Here is a 17,738-nt window from a genome sequence, read left to right as displayed (position 1 = left end):
GCATGCCTTAAGGTATCACAAGACTCTCCCCCCCCCCATTTCCTGTAATGGCAACACTGAATTGTATAATACAGTCTTCCACCTTTACCGTAATACCACCTCTGCAATTCTCAGGATGTCTGAATTATAGAGCAATTTAACTGGCTACTTCATGGCGTCCCACTTAAATGGGCTTATATACCTCTGGCCTGTGAACTGCCCTCTACAGAAGATGAAGGTCTAGATCAAGCGCCCTGTCTCTCATTTCCTTTACTGCACCAAAGGAATTCAGCGTTTGGCTCTTTCTGGACAAATATGCATACATAATCTTCCTTTGAAAGCTGACAGCTACTCTGAGCCATTATGCCTTCAAAATCTCTCTGCATGTAATGCAGATATCCTACTCCCAGAGCTTGCATGTTGGACTTTGAGAGGTATTTATCTCCCCAGGAACTCTGTTTAATTTAATATTGGATTCTGTTGCTAATGTCTGTAAGAGTCCTCAGAAGGCAATATTTATAGATGTAGCTCCTTCACTGGCTGTGTCCTGCTTCCAGGCTGTGAGGGATGGGCAGTCATATAGCTCTCATTAACAGTTTGGCAGTTTGGAATGAATGGACAAGGCTCATGGCTTTTATGGCACCACGCAGACTTTTGGAATGGGCTGTTTTTAGAGGAGACAAGATTATTGAATTTATGGCAACTCTCTAGCCTCTTCTCACTTGACTGAAGTTGTTGCACGAAGGCCTTTCTTATATATATTTTCAGCAGGATAAATTTTTTTTAAAAAAAATTGTTTTCTCTGTGTGCACTGGAGCTCTCCTTCTCATCTTGAATATCATTGTGCTTTCTTGCAGGCTGTGACCTCATGAACCATGGCATCCTGGCCCTTGTCAGCTCCATTGGCTGTACGTCAGCAGGATCCCTCCAGTCCTTGGCAGATGCTATGCACATCCCTCACCTCTTCATCCAGCGGTCAACAGCTGGGACTCCAAGGAGTGGCTGTGGGACCACCAGGAGCAACAGGAATGATGACTACACACTCTTTGTACGCCCGCCTGTCTATATCAATGATGTTATCTTGAGGGTGGTCACAGAATATGCCTGGCAGAAGTTCATCATTTTCTATGATAGCGAGTACGGTAAGTGTTTACTCTGTGTCTCTCTTTGTGTATGTAAGGGGTAATTGTTATCATCAAATCTGTGTAATACTATTAAACGCAATTGCATTAAGATCCTTAAAATCTTCCACTAGATTACATCCCTCTCTAAGCATTTTATGACAGCATTAGCATTTCACATAATCCTTAGAATTAAAAACGTAAAAAAACAAAAACCCACAGCCCTTTGCGATTTCTGAAAGCCATCAACTTTTATGGCTTTCCTTGATAATGCCTTTGATAAGTGCCAAATGGAGTAGCTAAGGGTATTTTTTTTCATATGTGACACTAAGAAAGCATTTTGGGTGCCTTTTATTTGATTTTCTAACCTAGAAAAATAGCCATCCTGTGCGAATGATTCTGCCTTTGTTTTGGAATATCTACATATTATGCCCATATGGGTTTATTGTACTCCATCTTCACTGTCTCCACAGCTCAGCCTGTGTTTTGTCTTGAGGTAAGCTTGCAACCAGCTGTAACAGAAATAAATATTCACTTTTTTTAGTTTTAACACCTGTATTTCAAAATATAATAATTACATTGGAAAAAATAAGAAGAGCATTTCCCTACTCTTATATCATGTCATGTATGAATGTTGTTCAGACAGGAACATGTCTGCAAGAAAAAATGAATCAACATCCCAGCCAAACCAGATTATTTTTTAACTTTCCTCTTTAGAGCCAATTTAAAATAAAGTCGACAAAAGTACAAAATGACCCAACTTTCATCTAGCTCCCATCTTTGCAGTATTTATGAAGTGTCTTTGTGTCAGTATGAGGAAATTGACTTTAAAATGTCAATTTAGATGGCAGTATATATGATGTAGTCGGAGGTGGGGACCTGTGACCTTCCAGATGTTATTGGACTACAACACTCATCATCCCCAGCCAGGCTGGCAAATATTCATAGATGATGGGAGTTGTAGATGAGCAACATCTGGAGAGCAGCAGGTTTGCTGTAGTTGGTTATCTTCAAACTTTGCATTGCATGAAGCTGGGCAGCAAATCTGCTTCTTATCCTAGGCATTGTTATCAATTTGGTGGCTCTTCTAGCATTATCTGATGTACTCCATTCCATTAAAAAGATGGAAGAAGAAGATAAAATATAGAAAGGAGCAGGATCCTGCTGCTTTGCTACTTTGTGTTGTAACTTTAAGCTGGTGTAAACTTTGAGAACCATTGAAATTCTTGGTCATGATATTACGTCAGGATACATCAGTCAAGCATGCTGTTCTGTCCTGGCTGCAATTGGTTTTTTTATTTTGTTTTAATAATTGTAACTATTTCATCATTTTTTATATTTGGACAGTGTATTGTTCTAGCCTGACCTGGGACCTTATGGTGAAGGGTGGTTAAGAAATCTTTTAATAAAATTAATAGGGAGGTAGGAACTGTACATGTAGTTCACTGATTACTTCATACTTAAATTAATAGATGTAGGATGTCAGTTTAGATAAGCAAATCATTGGTGTCACATAGCTAAGCAACAGAGCTCACATATTTTCATCACAAGAATCCAATATTGCTCAACCAATCTACACCGACTCTGTCATTTGAAAGGCCTGAGTGGTAGGAATGCTTTGTTTAACAAGACTTACATACCAAGATGGAGTGATGGTAACATTCGAAAGAAATAACTAAAGTAGAAAAAAACACATTATTGTTCAACTTCTGACATAAGATAAAATAGTCACGTGGAGTCCCCATGCCAGCTATACAACCCATCAATGTCATTCCAGCCAAGCCTGGCTGGATACTGGTCTCCCAGGAGCCTGTCAGTGCCTCTACTCAGGTTGCTAGGAAGAGAGCCACAGTGAATTCATTGTGAAATGCTTCCCTTCTGAAGATTAAAGCTTGCGGTACTGAAGCTCATTCAGATAATGGAAATAACGATAACAAGTATTGTTGAGAATGGACCCTGAGTGTTTTACTGAACAAGTCATCAAATGCATAGCTACAATATGTGCACATTGACCCCTATTGATCTCATTGAACCTCAATTCTAGGTTAAAGTAACATTAGGAAGGGACTGTTTGTACAAATTTTATCATAATGGGACTTATTTTTATTTTATTTACATCCCACCTTTCCTCCCAGAAGCCCAAGGTGGTATACTTGGTTCTCCTGTCCAGTTTTTCCCTCTCCAAACAACCTTGTTGTATTATTTTATTGTTGTTAGCCGCCCTGAGCCCGGCTTCGGCTGGGGAGGGCGGGGATATAAATAAAAATTTATTTTAATTTATTATTATTATTGTAAGATAGGTTAGACTGAAATACAGCGACTGGCCCAAAATCACCCAGTGTGCTTCATGCCTGAGTGGTGAGCTGAACCCTAGACTTCCAGGTACATCATTGGGAAAAGAAAAGGCTAAGGAGTAAAGCCTACACAAATCTGGAGTGGAGTCCCCAAAACGGTTGGCTGGCGTCTTGTACGCCTCCTTCCTGCAACTCCTGCAGCCAAGCTGGTGCCAAATGAATTGCTCTGCTTTCCTTTAGACCACATCAGCGAGGCCGAGAGGGGGGTCTTGTCATCTGAGCAGGGCAGGACCTTCATACACACTGCCCAGGCTTGCCCCTTGGAGAGATCACTGTGGTGCTACTAATACAGCAAAAACAATGCTGGAGGCAGCAGTTATGAGCTACCATTCTCTGCAGCAACACCAGGAACTGTGATTCTCTGGCGGTTTGACTTCAACCCCAGTGGTGCACACCATTGTCTTTTGTTTTTTTTTTATAATATTTTTATTAAGTTTATAAAGTACAGAAAAAAGAAATAAAAACATAGAGAGAAAAATACAATAGAGAGATTACAAATTTCCATAATCCTTTTTTCATCTATTGGACTTCCCCACATCCTCCGAACCCTGCATTCTCTGTAATACAGAGTATCAGCAATTTGTTAACTTATTTCCAAACTTATTGTATCTTTCATTTTATCATGTTTCCTAATTTCCAAGCTGTTGTAATTCAAATCTTATATGTTTTGACTTAAACATAATAAAGTTATTTCATTGTTCCACCTTTAAATTCTTGTACCTTAATTTCCATTTCATTAGTTTACCAATGCTGAAGCAAAAATTTCTGAAAAGAGCATTTTTTAACATTCATACAACTTGTAATGTTTTTTCAAATAGTCTTTGAATTTTTTCCAATCCTCCTCGATTGTTTCTTCTCCCAAGTCTCGGATTCTGCCAGTCATTTCAGCCAGTTCCATATAGTCCATCAACTGCGTCTGCCATTCCTCCAGCGTGGGTAAATCTTGTGTCTTCCAATGCTTAGCAATCAGGATCCTTGCTGCTGTGGTAGCATACATAAAAAAAGTTCTATCTTTCTTAAGTACTCTCTGGTCCACAATGCCCAGAAGAAAGGCCTCCGGTTTCTTAGGTAAGGTATATCTAAGTACCTTTTTTAGTTCATTATGAATCATCTCCCAAAAGGCCTTCACTTTCGGGCAAGTCCACCAGAGGTGAAAAAATGTCCCTTCCGCCTCTTTACATTTCCAACATTTGTTATCAGACAGGTGATATATCTTAGCAAGTTTAACTGGGGTCATGTACCACCGGTATATCATTTTCATAATATTTTCCTTCAAGGCACTGCATGCCGTAAATTTCATTCCGGTGTTCTTTCATTCCATTGTCTTTTGAGGCAGGTGGTTGCCTACAACAATTTGTTAGTTGAGAGCCAGTGTGGTGTAGTGGTTAAGAGCGATAGACTTGTAATCTGGGGAACCGGGTTCGCGTCTCCGCTCCTCTACATGCAGCTGCTGGGTGACCTTGGGCTAGTCACACTTCTCTGAAGTCTCTCAGCCCCACTCACCTCACAGAGTGATTGTTGTGGGGGAGGAAAGGAAAGGAGAATGTTAGCTGCTTTGAGACTCCGTCGGGTAGTGATAAGGCAGGATATCAAATCCAAACTCTTCTTCTTCTAATACAGGGCAGTTTCTATGTGACTTACAATCATGTATACAAACATGCACTACTCTTTTTTTAAAAAAATACGCACACCAATGGCTATCAAAATTTAACAGCAAATCGATACCTAAAACAACAGCAGCTGTAACAGAAAGCAAGCAAACAAAAAACTTATCAGCAGCCCACAGAGACACTGCTATAAAGCCTTAACACAGCTGGATCATATTCCATCAAACGCTTGGGGGAGGAAATTCTTTTTCTGGCACCAAAAAGATGGCAGTGTTTTGTTTTTAAAGTAAACATTGTTAGACTGAATTACATATTGGTAATAAGAAGACTTGTGTTTACATTTTCTTTATTAGAAATAATGCACCTTCTTTGCTCACGTTATTTAATTTCTCAGTTTTAAAGAAAATACTTAGCTGGCATTACTGAAATTATTCCCAGCAATATTCTTGCTGCATGAGGAAAATAAGCTTTTTGGTGTTTACGGTGAATCTCACTACAATAAAACTGGGCTTGCATCCAGAATAAATATTATGCTCATCCAAATACCTCACATTATACAAAGGTACTGCATCCATTTGCATATCCATTTATCAATGTCATAGGTTTTAAGTTCAATACACTGGAATTGCATTTGACTTTTATCTTGTCTATCAGTGATTGCCTTTCATTAGAGAAGTGATGGGGCCTAATTTATATTTGGAATTATGTATTTCTGCAGTGCAAAGTGTTATTTGCATTCTGTTCTGCTTTGTAAAATAGCAAAAAGTCTGTCTGAATGCAACTGGACCTATTCATTTGATTTATTAAGGGGGCAAAAGAGAACAGTTCTTATTATTTCTGGTTGATAGAAGATTCCGGTCTACTTAAAATTATCTTGCCAGCAAAGAAAATAGAAGCCTTCGAAAGATGTTATTATTTCCATATAAGTCCTAATTAGCTGGCTGAAAGGGAAATGATTCTGAAAGCTCACTTCAGATCCACATATAAGCAATACCTTCCATTGACAGTGCATTTCAAATGAAACGTTAAATTGTGATGAGTATAATAATAATAATAATAATAAATTTTATTTATATCCCGCCCTCCCCAGCCGAAGCCGGGCTCAGGGCGGCTAACAACAATCAACAATCAAACAATCAAATATTCATACATTCTAAAAATATTACATTATAAAAATCAATTAAAATCAACTTAATGGCAACTAATTAAGCAAGATTCTAAGCAGGTTGCCAGAGGAGGGAGTCAGGCTGCGCCCTGACCAAAGGCCTGGTGGAACAACTCTGTCTTGCAGGCCCTGCGGAAGGATGTCAGGTCCCGCAGGGCCCTAGTCTCTTGTGACAGAGCGTTCCACCAGATTGGAGCCGCAGCCGAGAAGGCCCTGGCTCTAGTTGAGGCCAGCCTAACCTCTCTGAGGCCTGGGACCTTGAGGATGTTATTATTTGCAGACCGTAGGTTTCTCTGTGGGGCATACCAGGAGAGGCGGTCCCATAGGTACGAGGGTCCTAGGCCGTATAGGGCTTTAAAGGTTAAAACCAGCACCTTAAACCTGATCCTGTACTCCACCGGGAGCCAGTGCAGCTGGTATAGTACCGGTTGAATGTGATCTCGCAGCGAAGACCCCATAAGGAGTCTCGCCGCGGCATTCTGCACCCGCTGGAGTTTCTGGGTCAGTCTTAAGGGCAGCCCCACGTAGAGCGAGTTACAATAATCCAGTCTGGAGGTGACCGTCGCATGGATCACAGTGGCTAGGTCAGGGCGAGAGAGATAAGGGGCCAAGTGCTTAGCTTGGCGGAGATGAAAAAATGCCGCCTTTGTTATAGCTGTAATCTGCGCCTCCATAGAGAGGGAGGTATCGAAGATTACACCCAAACTCTTAACGGACGGTGCTGGCACTAGTTGCACCCCCGCAAGAGATGGGAGTTGCCCCCTCAATCCCATATCATCCCGCCCCAGCCAGAGGACCTCTGTCTTCGAAGGATTTAACTTCAACCGGCTCCCACGTAACCATCCAGCCACAGCTTCCAGACATCTCGCCAGTGTATCGGGGGCCGAGTCAGGATGGCCATCCATCAACAGATAGAGTTGGGTGTCATCGGCATACTGATGGCAACCCAGCCCAAAACTCCGGACAACAAATAAAAACATTTGGCTAATAGAAATTGGAGCATCCATTCTAAATAAGTTAGCATAATAGGATAGTGGCCATCATCATATTGGTGCATCTAACTTTTCAACAAATGTTTCCAATATAGTCAGTTTCTGTGTCACACATTAGAACAACTCCCCCACCAGATAGTGATGGACTCCAACTCCCATCAGTCCCAGTCAGCATGGCCAATGGAAAAGGATGATGGGAGTTGTAGCGCAACAACTTCTGGAGGGCACCGGTTTGAGAATGGATGTGCTAGCAGGGAACATCACATTAAAATATAAGGCTTTGCAGACAGAAGCTAGCTTTGTTCTCAGCGCGTCTCGCTTGTGATATGATTCAGATGGCTCAAAACCTTCCCTTAACTCCAGACACCAATTGCTTGGTTTATTTGTATGCCACTTTTCCACAGAGAGCTGTGCTCAAAGTGGCTTACAACAAACATCGACTTAACAAAATACAAAGCACTGTGATGGGGGTGAGAAGTTAAATAGGGTGAAAGAAATTCAAATAAGGCATGTAGGGCTGGGAAGGTTCACTTTCTGAAACTCTGGAGAACCACTGCCAGTTAGTGCATGCAGTTCTGAGCTAGATAGACCAATGATCTGTCACAGCACAAGGCAACCTCCTAAATAAAAGAAAACCCCTTTCTATTTCTTCAGAATCATTCTTTTTCTGGAGTGTTTACTTTTAAGCCTCCAAAGCCCTCGGCTGAATTGCCATTCAGCCTCTGAAGCTAACTTTTTTTTTTTAATGAAGATTATCCACAAATATGATTTTGATGAGTGCACATGCATGCATACACACACTTACACATTTCCATTAGTTTCTGAGTGAAATGGCAGTTTGGTAATTCAGCAGCCTCCAAATTTTATTACTAGGATTTCACTTCTAACAGTTTGATAATAGTGTCAAAAAAAAATGCTTTCACCCATATAAAGACATGTTCTTTAACATACCCTTAAGGGCTCGTTTTAAATGCAGCAGCTACTCTAAGCAATCCGAGATCCTTTAAAACTGCAATTACTTTCCACACACACAGGGGAGTATAAAGAATGTTAATTATTTTAACTAATCCTTAAAAGAATGATTATAGCACAGCAACCCAGGAAACAACAATATTTTCTGTGACCAGTGATTAAAAAAATAAAATGATAGAAAAATATTGGTGGTGTGCATATGCAAGCATCAAGATATGCAAAAAGGGGTTTTAAAAAATTCTCCAAAATAGGGAAACTGCCGCCTTGCAGATGTTGTTGAATAACCAACACTGCCTGCCAGTATGTCCAATAAGTTGCAATCCAGCAATATCTGGAATGCCACAGGTTCGCTATTTATGCATCACATAATCTCAGCTCAGTTCCCTGAATGATGAGAAGTTCCAGGGATGCAGTGTGTACCCAACTTTGGTTTTCCCTGCCATAAAATGTTTGGTTTAAACCTTGAAATCAAGACCAGTTGATTTCCACCCGCCCACCCCTTCTCCATGCAGCACATACACACAGAGCCCTAAATTCAGAGATTTCAGACTCCCCAATAAAATACTTCAGACATCTGCCAATATTTAAATCTCTTACAAAACATATAAGAACAATTGTAAAATGGAGCTAAAATAATGTAAGATCTGAAAATGCAGCTCTCATTAGAATCCATGGCAGCAAAGATGTATTAATACACTTCAATCAACACAAAGCAAATCCATTGGGGCGGGGGAATAACTTACTACTTGGTAATCTGTCTTGGGCCACAGTGAGTAGAATCCATCTTATTCCTGTGCTGCAGATTTTTTCTTGAACACTTTTTTTAAGGAAGACTGACTTTTTGGTATTTTTTCTCTAACAGACTGCTTGCTTTCTGATTATGCTTGGCAAGAGCACAGTTGAATTTGTGCCCTTTGCCAGGGGAGTGAATTCATCATGAAGAAACCAATCAATCATATAAAAAAAGCCTTAATTGTGGGGTTTGTGCCATTTTACTGTCTATGCATTCTACAGGCCTCAGATTCAAAGACAGCCATTATCACGGTTTGAAAACATTTATTTTTAATGTTTTATTGGTGCCAAGACAGGCAAAAGTGATCCATGCATTTGTCAAAAGGTGAAAGGGATAAAGTATTTCCCAACACAACCTATTTTGTCTCATTTCTCATTTTCTGTTACGTTGCCTATGTATTATTTTAAATTATCCTGCCATTTTCCATGCAACATCAAGGGTAGAAAAACTGTGTTCGTCTGCAGTTTTGCTCCTTTATCCTCTTGCCTTCTCACTTTGCTTCCCGCTTTGCATTCATAAGGTCTCATGTTTTATCTCTGGCTTGGAGAGACCACTATCAGTCAGTGTAGACAATACTGAGCTACATTAGATGGACCAGCTGCATCCTTTGTTCCTCTCCGAATGCCTGCATTTGGAGACCAGCAATAATTGCTGAATTTCCCTGTTTAGGAGTCTAATTTGCAGGGTAAAAGTTCAGGAAGATTCCCCCTACTAATAAAAGCACCTTGTTGCTTGTTGCTTCTGCAGCCTTCCCTAGCCCAATGGCCTCCAAATGTCAATATGTGACGCTTGTACAGCTTCTAAATAGCTGTTCAAAAATCACTGGCTGCATGGTTTATCATTATAGGAATGGAACTAGGTGAGCCACAAGCTCATGTGCTCTATTCTCCCCTAGCATGGGATCAGAAGTGTCAAATCCCATGTTTGACTAACCACAGTTTGTCTGAACCTGGACAAACTGTGGTTAGCTTTTACTTGATTGAAGCAAGCCAACTTCAAACAATGGTGAACATAACATAAGAAGAGCCCTGCTGGTTAGGATATGAAGATCCATCCAAACCAGGGTTCCCCACAGTAGTGAGTAGGAAGCCCAAAAGCAAGATGTAGTAACCAGAGAGAAGAGACGGTGGAAGAAGATTGGAAGAAGTTTAAAGAATATTTGAAAAAATATGTTGATATTTAATTCTTAGAATAGCTTTGGGAGTTGATACAGGCTGTAGGGTTAGAAGTAGAAAATAGTGTATTTTAAAATAGTATTATTTGTAAGTGATAAAATGTGAAGATTTTTATGGTAAAAGTAAGTGTGATTAAAAATGGTTAAAAAATATGATATATGAAACTGCTAAAGATGAGGTAAAATGAAAATCAGATGGGGGGGACTTGGGGAAGCTCACCTAACAATGTTTAGAAAAAAATAAGAATAAGACAAGAATTTGTTTGTATTGTTTGTATTTCTGTTTGTATTGTTTATTTGTGTTATAAAATGAATAATTTTTTTGGGGGGGGGGAAGCAAGATGTAGATCAGGCATGCCCAAACTCGGCCCTCCAGCTGTTTTGGGACTACAATTCCCATCATCCCTGACCACTGGTCCTGTTAGCTAGGGGGTGATGGGAGCTGTAGTCCCAAAACATCTGGAGGGCCAAGTTTGGGGATGTCTGATGTAGATGCAAGAAGCCTTCCCTGCCATACCAACTGGGAGTCAAAGGCATACTGCCTCTATACCTGGAAGTTCATATAGCCATCGTATTTCAGATGGCATGTCACAATCATATTTTTGAATGGATTCTGCTGTTGTATGTCAAAGGCTCTCTGTTATTTTCCATGTAACTTATTCTCCACCTGCAAGCTTGCCCTCCGGGTGATCCAAGTTAAAACAATATAAAACAAATAAACAAAATAGTCTAAAGATGGGAGGATGAGCTGGCCAGTAGTGGAATTGATAAGATTTGGTATCATACACATCTTTAAAAGGCGAAACACAATTTTAATAAAAATCCATAAAGATATTCCATGGCCCTTAATCATTTGCAAATGCTTATAATTTTCCAGGGGCTGTTTGTGGCTGCTTGATGACTGTAATATTCTCTAGGCTGTCTCCAGACTATCTTAAAGCTGTTTATTACTCATTCGGCTTCTTGCCAAGTTCCAACATACTCATTTACTTCACTCTGCCTCCATAAACATATAATTAATACAGTTTATCACTGAACTATTTCCTTGCATTAATTCATATTATTCTACCAAAAAATAAAAATAAAAAAAATAGCAAGATGCGTATGCATTTTGCATTTTGCATTTTATTTGTTGCTGCTTTGACCTTTGTCACTGTCTTGCATTGTCTTTGGACAGTGTTTGTTTCTGTTGAAAGAGATGGCTGATCACAGCCAGACTCAGGTTTGGGGGAGCCCTTGGCAAACTCCCCTGCAAAGTTGGCTTCTTTCTGACATGGGTTGACTTAACTGGTAGTGCCAGCAATGCTATGATCCCCCCTGAATGGAATGATGCGTCCTAAGCCTGTTGTTAATGTCTAGAATGCCATTCTAGTATGGATTCAACATGGTGTTGCCATTGGGTCTGCTTGAATACCATTGATAAACTATGGTTGGTCAGGATGACAGTGAGTTCAAATGAGCATTTGAGTCTTGCATTCCTCTCAAGTATGCTTTCTTGAAACAAGCTATGGTTTGAGGTCAGCTTGTTTTCACTAAGCACAGTTTAGAGTAACCAAAATTTGTAGGGTTCAGACAAACTATGGCTATATCAACAACTGAAGCAAAAGCTTCTAATGTTGCCCTTGCAGTTGTGCTAGAGGGCAAAAGGGGGATGGGTGGGAGTCTTTGAAGATTGCCTGGGCTTGTTCTCATCACACTTTGCAAATTGTTGCAGATTCCTATCTGCTTTTATTCAGTTTTATTCAATTTTACTCCATCTTCAGCAATAACATAAGCCCATAGGAAGCTTACAAGCAGTACTAGTCAGTGGGGCACCTGACCTGTCACCAGAATCACTGTGGCTTGCTAGAAGCTAGAGGGGCAAGGCAGCAGTGATGAGATCAGCATGGTGCAAGCACACTGGTGGAGCCAATGTGGTGTTCTTCCCAGTGCATTTGTGCCATGTTGGCATTACCACTGCCTCACCCCTCTCCTGCCTGGCGAGCTAAAGTATTTTAATGAGGTTTTTTGTTGTTGTGCTTATATTGCCATACACTGTCCTGATATAAAAACTTCTATAAATTAGCTGACGTGAGACCAGTGATGGGAGGTCAGGTAGGCAACACCACCCCATAATTGTCTGTTGTTTACAACACAGAATACAAATAAAATAAACTTGAGTTTTGTTTCTCATATTGTACTACATTCTGATCAGGAAGTTCAAGTATGTCTTCAAGAGCTAGTGGAATGGCAATACAGATGAGTTTTGTTTCTCATATTGTACTACATTCTGATCAGGAAGTTCAAGTATGTCTTCAAGAGCTAGTGGAATGGCAATACAGATGAGGCCTCTCATATTTCAGCAGGAAGGGCATTCCACTGGTGCCACCTTCCTTTGCTCTGTTTGCTTTGTATGTAAAATGAATCTGACCCTGCAAAACAAGGAGTGAAAAAGGGTATGTCATATATACAATGAAAACTTTTGTTGTTGTTGTTTAGTCGTGTCCGACTCTTCGTGACCCCATGGACCAGAGCACGCCAGGCACTCCTGTCTTCCACTGCCTCCCACAGTTTGGACAGACACATGCTAGTAACTTTGAGAACACTGTCCAACCATCTCGTCCTCTGTCGTCCCCTTCTCCTTGTGCCCTCCATCTTTCCCAGCATCAGAGTCTTTTCCAGGGAGTCTTCTCTTCTCGTGAGGTGGCCAAAGTATTGGAGCCTCAGCTTCAGGATCTGTCCTTCCAGTGAGCACTCAGGGCTGATTTCCTTAAGAATGGATAGGTTTGATCTTCTTGCAGTCCATGGGACTCTCAAGAGTCTCCTCCAGCACCATAATTCAAAAGCATCAATTCTTCGGCAATCAGCCTTCTTTATGGTCCAGCTCTCACTTCCATACATCACTACTGGGAAAACCATAGCTTTTCCTATACAGACCTTTGTTGGCAAGGTGATGTCTCTGCTTTTTAGGATGCTGTCTAGTTTTGTCATTGTTTTTCTCCCAAGAAGCATCTTTTAATTTCATGAAAACTTTTAGCCATTCCCAAAGACAGCTGGTTGACACAGCGCTGTTAAAATAAATGAACGTGAGTCGGGAGAATTTCTCTGAATCTCTAAGAGTTAAAACCATGAGCAGTAGAAGGTTTTATGGGTTGAATTGACAGTGTTAAAGCTCCACCAATAAAATCTCCCAAGATAAACTAACATTTAAGCACCATACTAAATAAACCCCATTATAAGCCAGCTTTCCCAGCATATAATGCAGAAGATGGTAGCACCATTTCAGAAGAGCTCAAACACATATGGTCTTCTACCAATGCTGCTTTTTGATGACCACATTCAAAATACTTACGAATATGTGAATGTCTATGTGCGTGTTTGGAAGACCTTTGAATGTGTCTGTGTATCCTCCTCTGATTTAGCACCTGGCACCATTTGAAACACCTCACAGAAATAAAATAAATTTCCATCTGTCTTCTACTAGTAAGGAAGCTAGCTGTTTGAATAAAGCAGAAGATGTCAGAGAGTACGTAGTATGTATCCATTGCAGAGTCAAGGGAAATAATTAGCATGAATTTTTTTCAGTGCTGTGTGTGCTCCTTGAGAACTTAAGAAAAGCCCTGCTCGATCAGACCAAAGGCCCATCTAAGTAGCATCCTGTTCTCACAGTGGTAATTAGATCTCTATGGGAAGCCCTGAAGTAGGCCTGAGTGCAACAGTGTTCTCTTTACTTGTGATCCATCCAATATGTACCATATTTTGGCATATTTGGCATAAAGATATGCCCATGACTGGAAGTTAAGTCAATCTGCCCTTACATAGAATGTGACTATGAATTTGGTATGTGCAAGAAGTAGTCTGTGTGCAGTTGGGACTAAAAATAGCTGCTTTTAGAATATCTCCAGAGCCCCAATTCTACCTACAATAGTTTATGTGAGACTTGGTGAGACTTGGTGAGACTGTGTTCTACCTGCACTGTCATAGGCAGTATGCTCTTTGAATGTCAGTTTCTGGGATTCACAGGTGAGGAGACTGCAGGTTCCTTTGGTAATGTGTGCTGGGAATCTCCTTTGCTGTCTCTTGCTGTTGCCTCAAAGGTCACATCTGGTTGGCCACTGTGAGAACAGGATGCTGGTCAAGATGGGACATTGGCTTGATATAGCAGGCTCTCCGCTTGTTCTTTTTGGGACTCACTCTTGGGACTTAGCTTCATAGAAGTTTCCTCCAGTGCACACATTTTCAAGTGACTTTTTCCCCCCCTTATAGCAAGAGGCGACCATTTTTGCTCATTATTTTAGCATTTTGTAGTTCTTCATATAAGTGAGATCCACTTTGGATCACTGCAGCTGAAGGAAGCAATTATTGTTACATTTCATTCTTTTTTTTAAACATACACAGTGCCTAGAGAAATTATTTTATTGGGTGCCTCATAAATATAACGAGTAAATAAAATAAATATACAATTCACAATAAAATTAAATTATGAAACATAATTGCTACAGTGCATGCTGCGGCTGGGAATGGGCCCTTGGTGGTTTGCAGCTGGTGATCAAATTTATAAGTAAACATTCTCATGGAAATATGCACAGCAAGGTCTCCATATTATCTACGGAATTTCTCTGAATCTATTTGAACTATGCCTCCTCAATGTGCAGTTCGGTTCCAGAACGAAGGATCCCTGCTACTGCAGCTATTGCTGTGCAAAGAAGGATGACTGCAGTAGGCTCATAAAGCACTGTTGATAAGAATTTGGACAGCATCATTTGTTAATGCAACAGCTTTCCTCATCAGCAGTGGAAACAAAGCAGTCTTTTGCGTAAATCACCCTGGGAAAATTTTGAAGTGTGTTTCCCTTTAACTGAGTTACATGATATTTTCAGGAGTAGCATGAGAAGAAAAAATACGTCTTATGGTATGTAAGGACATTTTTTAAAATGTATACTTTGATGACGGATACTTGAATTACCACATGCTCAGCGCGTAACTATAGATTTTCTGTTACTTACAGTTTTTTTGTTTTGTAGTTTCCCATTAATTTTAGAAAATCCTGAGGAGATTGTGGCTGTGTTTTGTCATCCTTATCAGGGAGCATAGTCCTCCCCAGCCTTTCCTCCAAAGCTGGTCAAGTTCATTGTGAATGTAGACTTATCCATTTGGGAATCATGTACTCATTTTTCTTAAGTTTGGATGAACACATTGCAAGCTCATGGTTGCTCATTTGCTGTCACTGGTGATAGATTGGAAGAAGCCCCAACTTCCCCTTTGGATGCCTTAGACTTTAAACAGAAAAAAGAGCCATATGGAAAAACGGTGATTGATGAGTGCCAACACTGCTGCAGTGCAAACACAAGGCCACAATCCACCACAATATTATCCAGTGCTTGCACATTTAAATAAACTCTTCTTGCACAGCTCTCATTTATTTCAGTGCAGCTTGCATCATAGAATTTTCCAGCAGGTATGTCCTAGGTTAATTATTATTTGTATTGTGATTGATTAGTCCTCCCCGCAACCTTCATAAGTTGCCTCAGAATTAAGCACAGAGATTTTCCTCAAAAGTCAGAAATAGCTCAAGTTTCCTTTTATGAGTCCATTTGACTCTGGAAGCTAGATTGACATTGTAGCAGCCCATGGAAAAATTACAACTCCCACGGGCCACTGGGAACTGTCTCTCTTCCATTGGATTGAGTGCTGTTCAGCTGGGCTGCACCAATATTTAAAAGGCAGGGGAAAGGAATTTGGAGGACTGGGTGAAGTGGGTGAATGCAAGAATGAGTGGACATTGGGGAATTACCCTGAGCCACAGAATCATTAGGGGACTTGTAAAGCTCATCTGAAAGCCAAAGCAAGATTTACAAGCCCCTTTAGTTTATACTCATGTCACAGTTAGGTAAGCTTCATTGACGTGTCAAGCTAAGCTTTTTCAAACATGTGTGAGACTTTTAATCTCAGAGTTAGTCTCAGGGTCATGGGTTTGAGCCCCACATTGGGCGAAATATTTCTGCTCTGCAAGGGGTTGGACTAGGTGACTCTCATTGTCCATTCCAGCTCTATGATTCTATGTCAGGGCTAAATTTTTGGAAGCAAGCGAATGGAACAGCTGATGGCTCATCAAAGATCAAAGCAGTTTCTAAGCAGTTTGGCATAGGCAGGATGACAAATTACTTAGACCATTATATTATATAAGGTATTATATAAGACCAGATCAGACCCTATTTGGCTCCTTTGGTCACCTGATCTATTAGGTTGAAAGCAGCAGTTCACCCTTTTTCATACACTGGACATCAAGAATGGTAATGGAGAGGTGCTTCAGCACCTTGGACAGGTCCCAAGGAAAAGAGAACTTGTTCCAACAGATCTCCAAATCTACCTGAAACCATATATTGGAGTCTGCCCAGCTATATTTCCTAGACATAACCCATTTCTGAGCAGTAGAGAATGTTAAAAGGACTTTTCTGTGGGGCTAAGCACCCACATACTTCTGTCCGTTCTCCCTTGGTGTGTGGATTTTGGGGGAGGATATGACTACAGGCGTGTGTTGTCTTGGGGGTCCCACCTTGGAGACCTCTAGTTCAATGAGTTACTAGACTGGGCTTTGGCTTGGGGTAAGGACTCAGAGCTGGCAGCTCTTCATCTTGCAACATTGACTGGGCTGAATACTCTGCCTCCTTTCTTTTTGTGTTGGTATCCTGATTACACTTCATGACTAGGATCATGACAGATAGGACTTAATCCTCTCCTTCTCCTAGCAGCATCAGAGAGAAGCATAGACACCAGGGGGCCCTGGGGGCACTTTACATAAATTATCTTATTGTAATTCTTAAAATTGTTGTGTTAGAGGAGGTGATAAATATCATACCTATATCACAGATGTGAAGCTAAGATTAAGGCTACCAAGTGAATTTTCATGGCAGAGGTGATATTGCACTCACCTCTGTAACTCTGCCTCTCAGCTACTGTGCTGCACCAATTCTTTTAAAACATTTAATTTACACGGAGTTGCAGCCCTTGAACTTGATTTTTTTAGGGAGGAGGGACTTAAGTTCTCCATTTGGAATATCACTACCTTCGTATACCACCTGGAGGTATTAGATAATCACAGTATTTTTTACCTAAAAAGTTCTTCCAATATTTCTGATAACTCCTCAGGAGTGCAAGAATAGCCATGTACAGCTATATATTTCAAGGGTTAAAGCAGGAGCATATATTTTTTTATGGTGCACTTAAAATCAGGCACATTTGTAGCAGTTCAGATAATTGTGTTGCTTCTTAAATTGGCCTTGAAGTGCCAAAAAGGCCTCTAACAGCACTGATTAGACTGAATTTAATTTCCCTGATTTAGACATTAAATAGGAGCTGCAATTAAGCATCACTATCTTTTGGAAGTATATTTTTAGAATGAGCATGCACTTTAGCAGCATTAAACCATTCTTCAATGTTTTGCGCTACTTCAAACTTCCTGAAGTATCTGTGGCTAAATACAGCAATTACATCCCTTGATTCCTAAAGAGAAGTCCACTCTTTCTCTTAGGCTTTAGTTCTTTATATTTTATTTTAACTCGGATATGCAGGTTGCAGAAAATCCATAATTTTCTAAACCCA

At 40.5% G+C, this 17,738-nt stretch overlaps 1 protein-coding gene and 1 long non-coding RNA gene across 8 annotated transcripts in view; one reads left to right on the top strand and one right to left on the bottom strand.

The window, feature by feature from the left end:
• LOC309350485 overlaps positions 1-17,738 on the bottom strand; it is a 737,064-nt gene that overhangs the window by 340,533 nt on the left and 378,793 nt on the right. The window lies entirely within an intron of this gene.
• Positions 1-17,738, top strand: part of GRID2 (glutamate ionotropic receptor delta type subunit 2) — an 833,811-nt gene that overhangs the window by 466,669 nt on the left and 349,404 nt on the right. For all 7 annotated transcript variants that reach the window (XR_014160291.1, XR_014160292.1, XR_014160293.1 and 4 more), the window contains exon 3: positions 837-1,121. Coding sequence is in view for 4 of the 7 variants with exons in the window: in XM_081876717.1 (XP_081732843.1) it covers positions 837-1,121 (285 nt within the window). In the remaining 3 variants the exon portion in view is untranslated. The remainder of the gene's footprint in view (positions 1-836; positions 1,122-17,738) is intronic.

This window comes from Podarcis erhardii, assembly GCF_964252035.2.
Source record: "Podarcis erhardii genome assembly, chromosome: 9".
Taxonomy (NCBI): Eukaryota; Metazoa; Chordata; class Lepidosauria; order Squamata; family Lacertidae; genus Podarcis; species Podarcis erhardii.
This window is presented reverse-complemented; position numbering and strand designations above follow the sequence as displayed.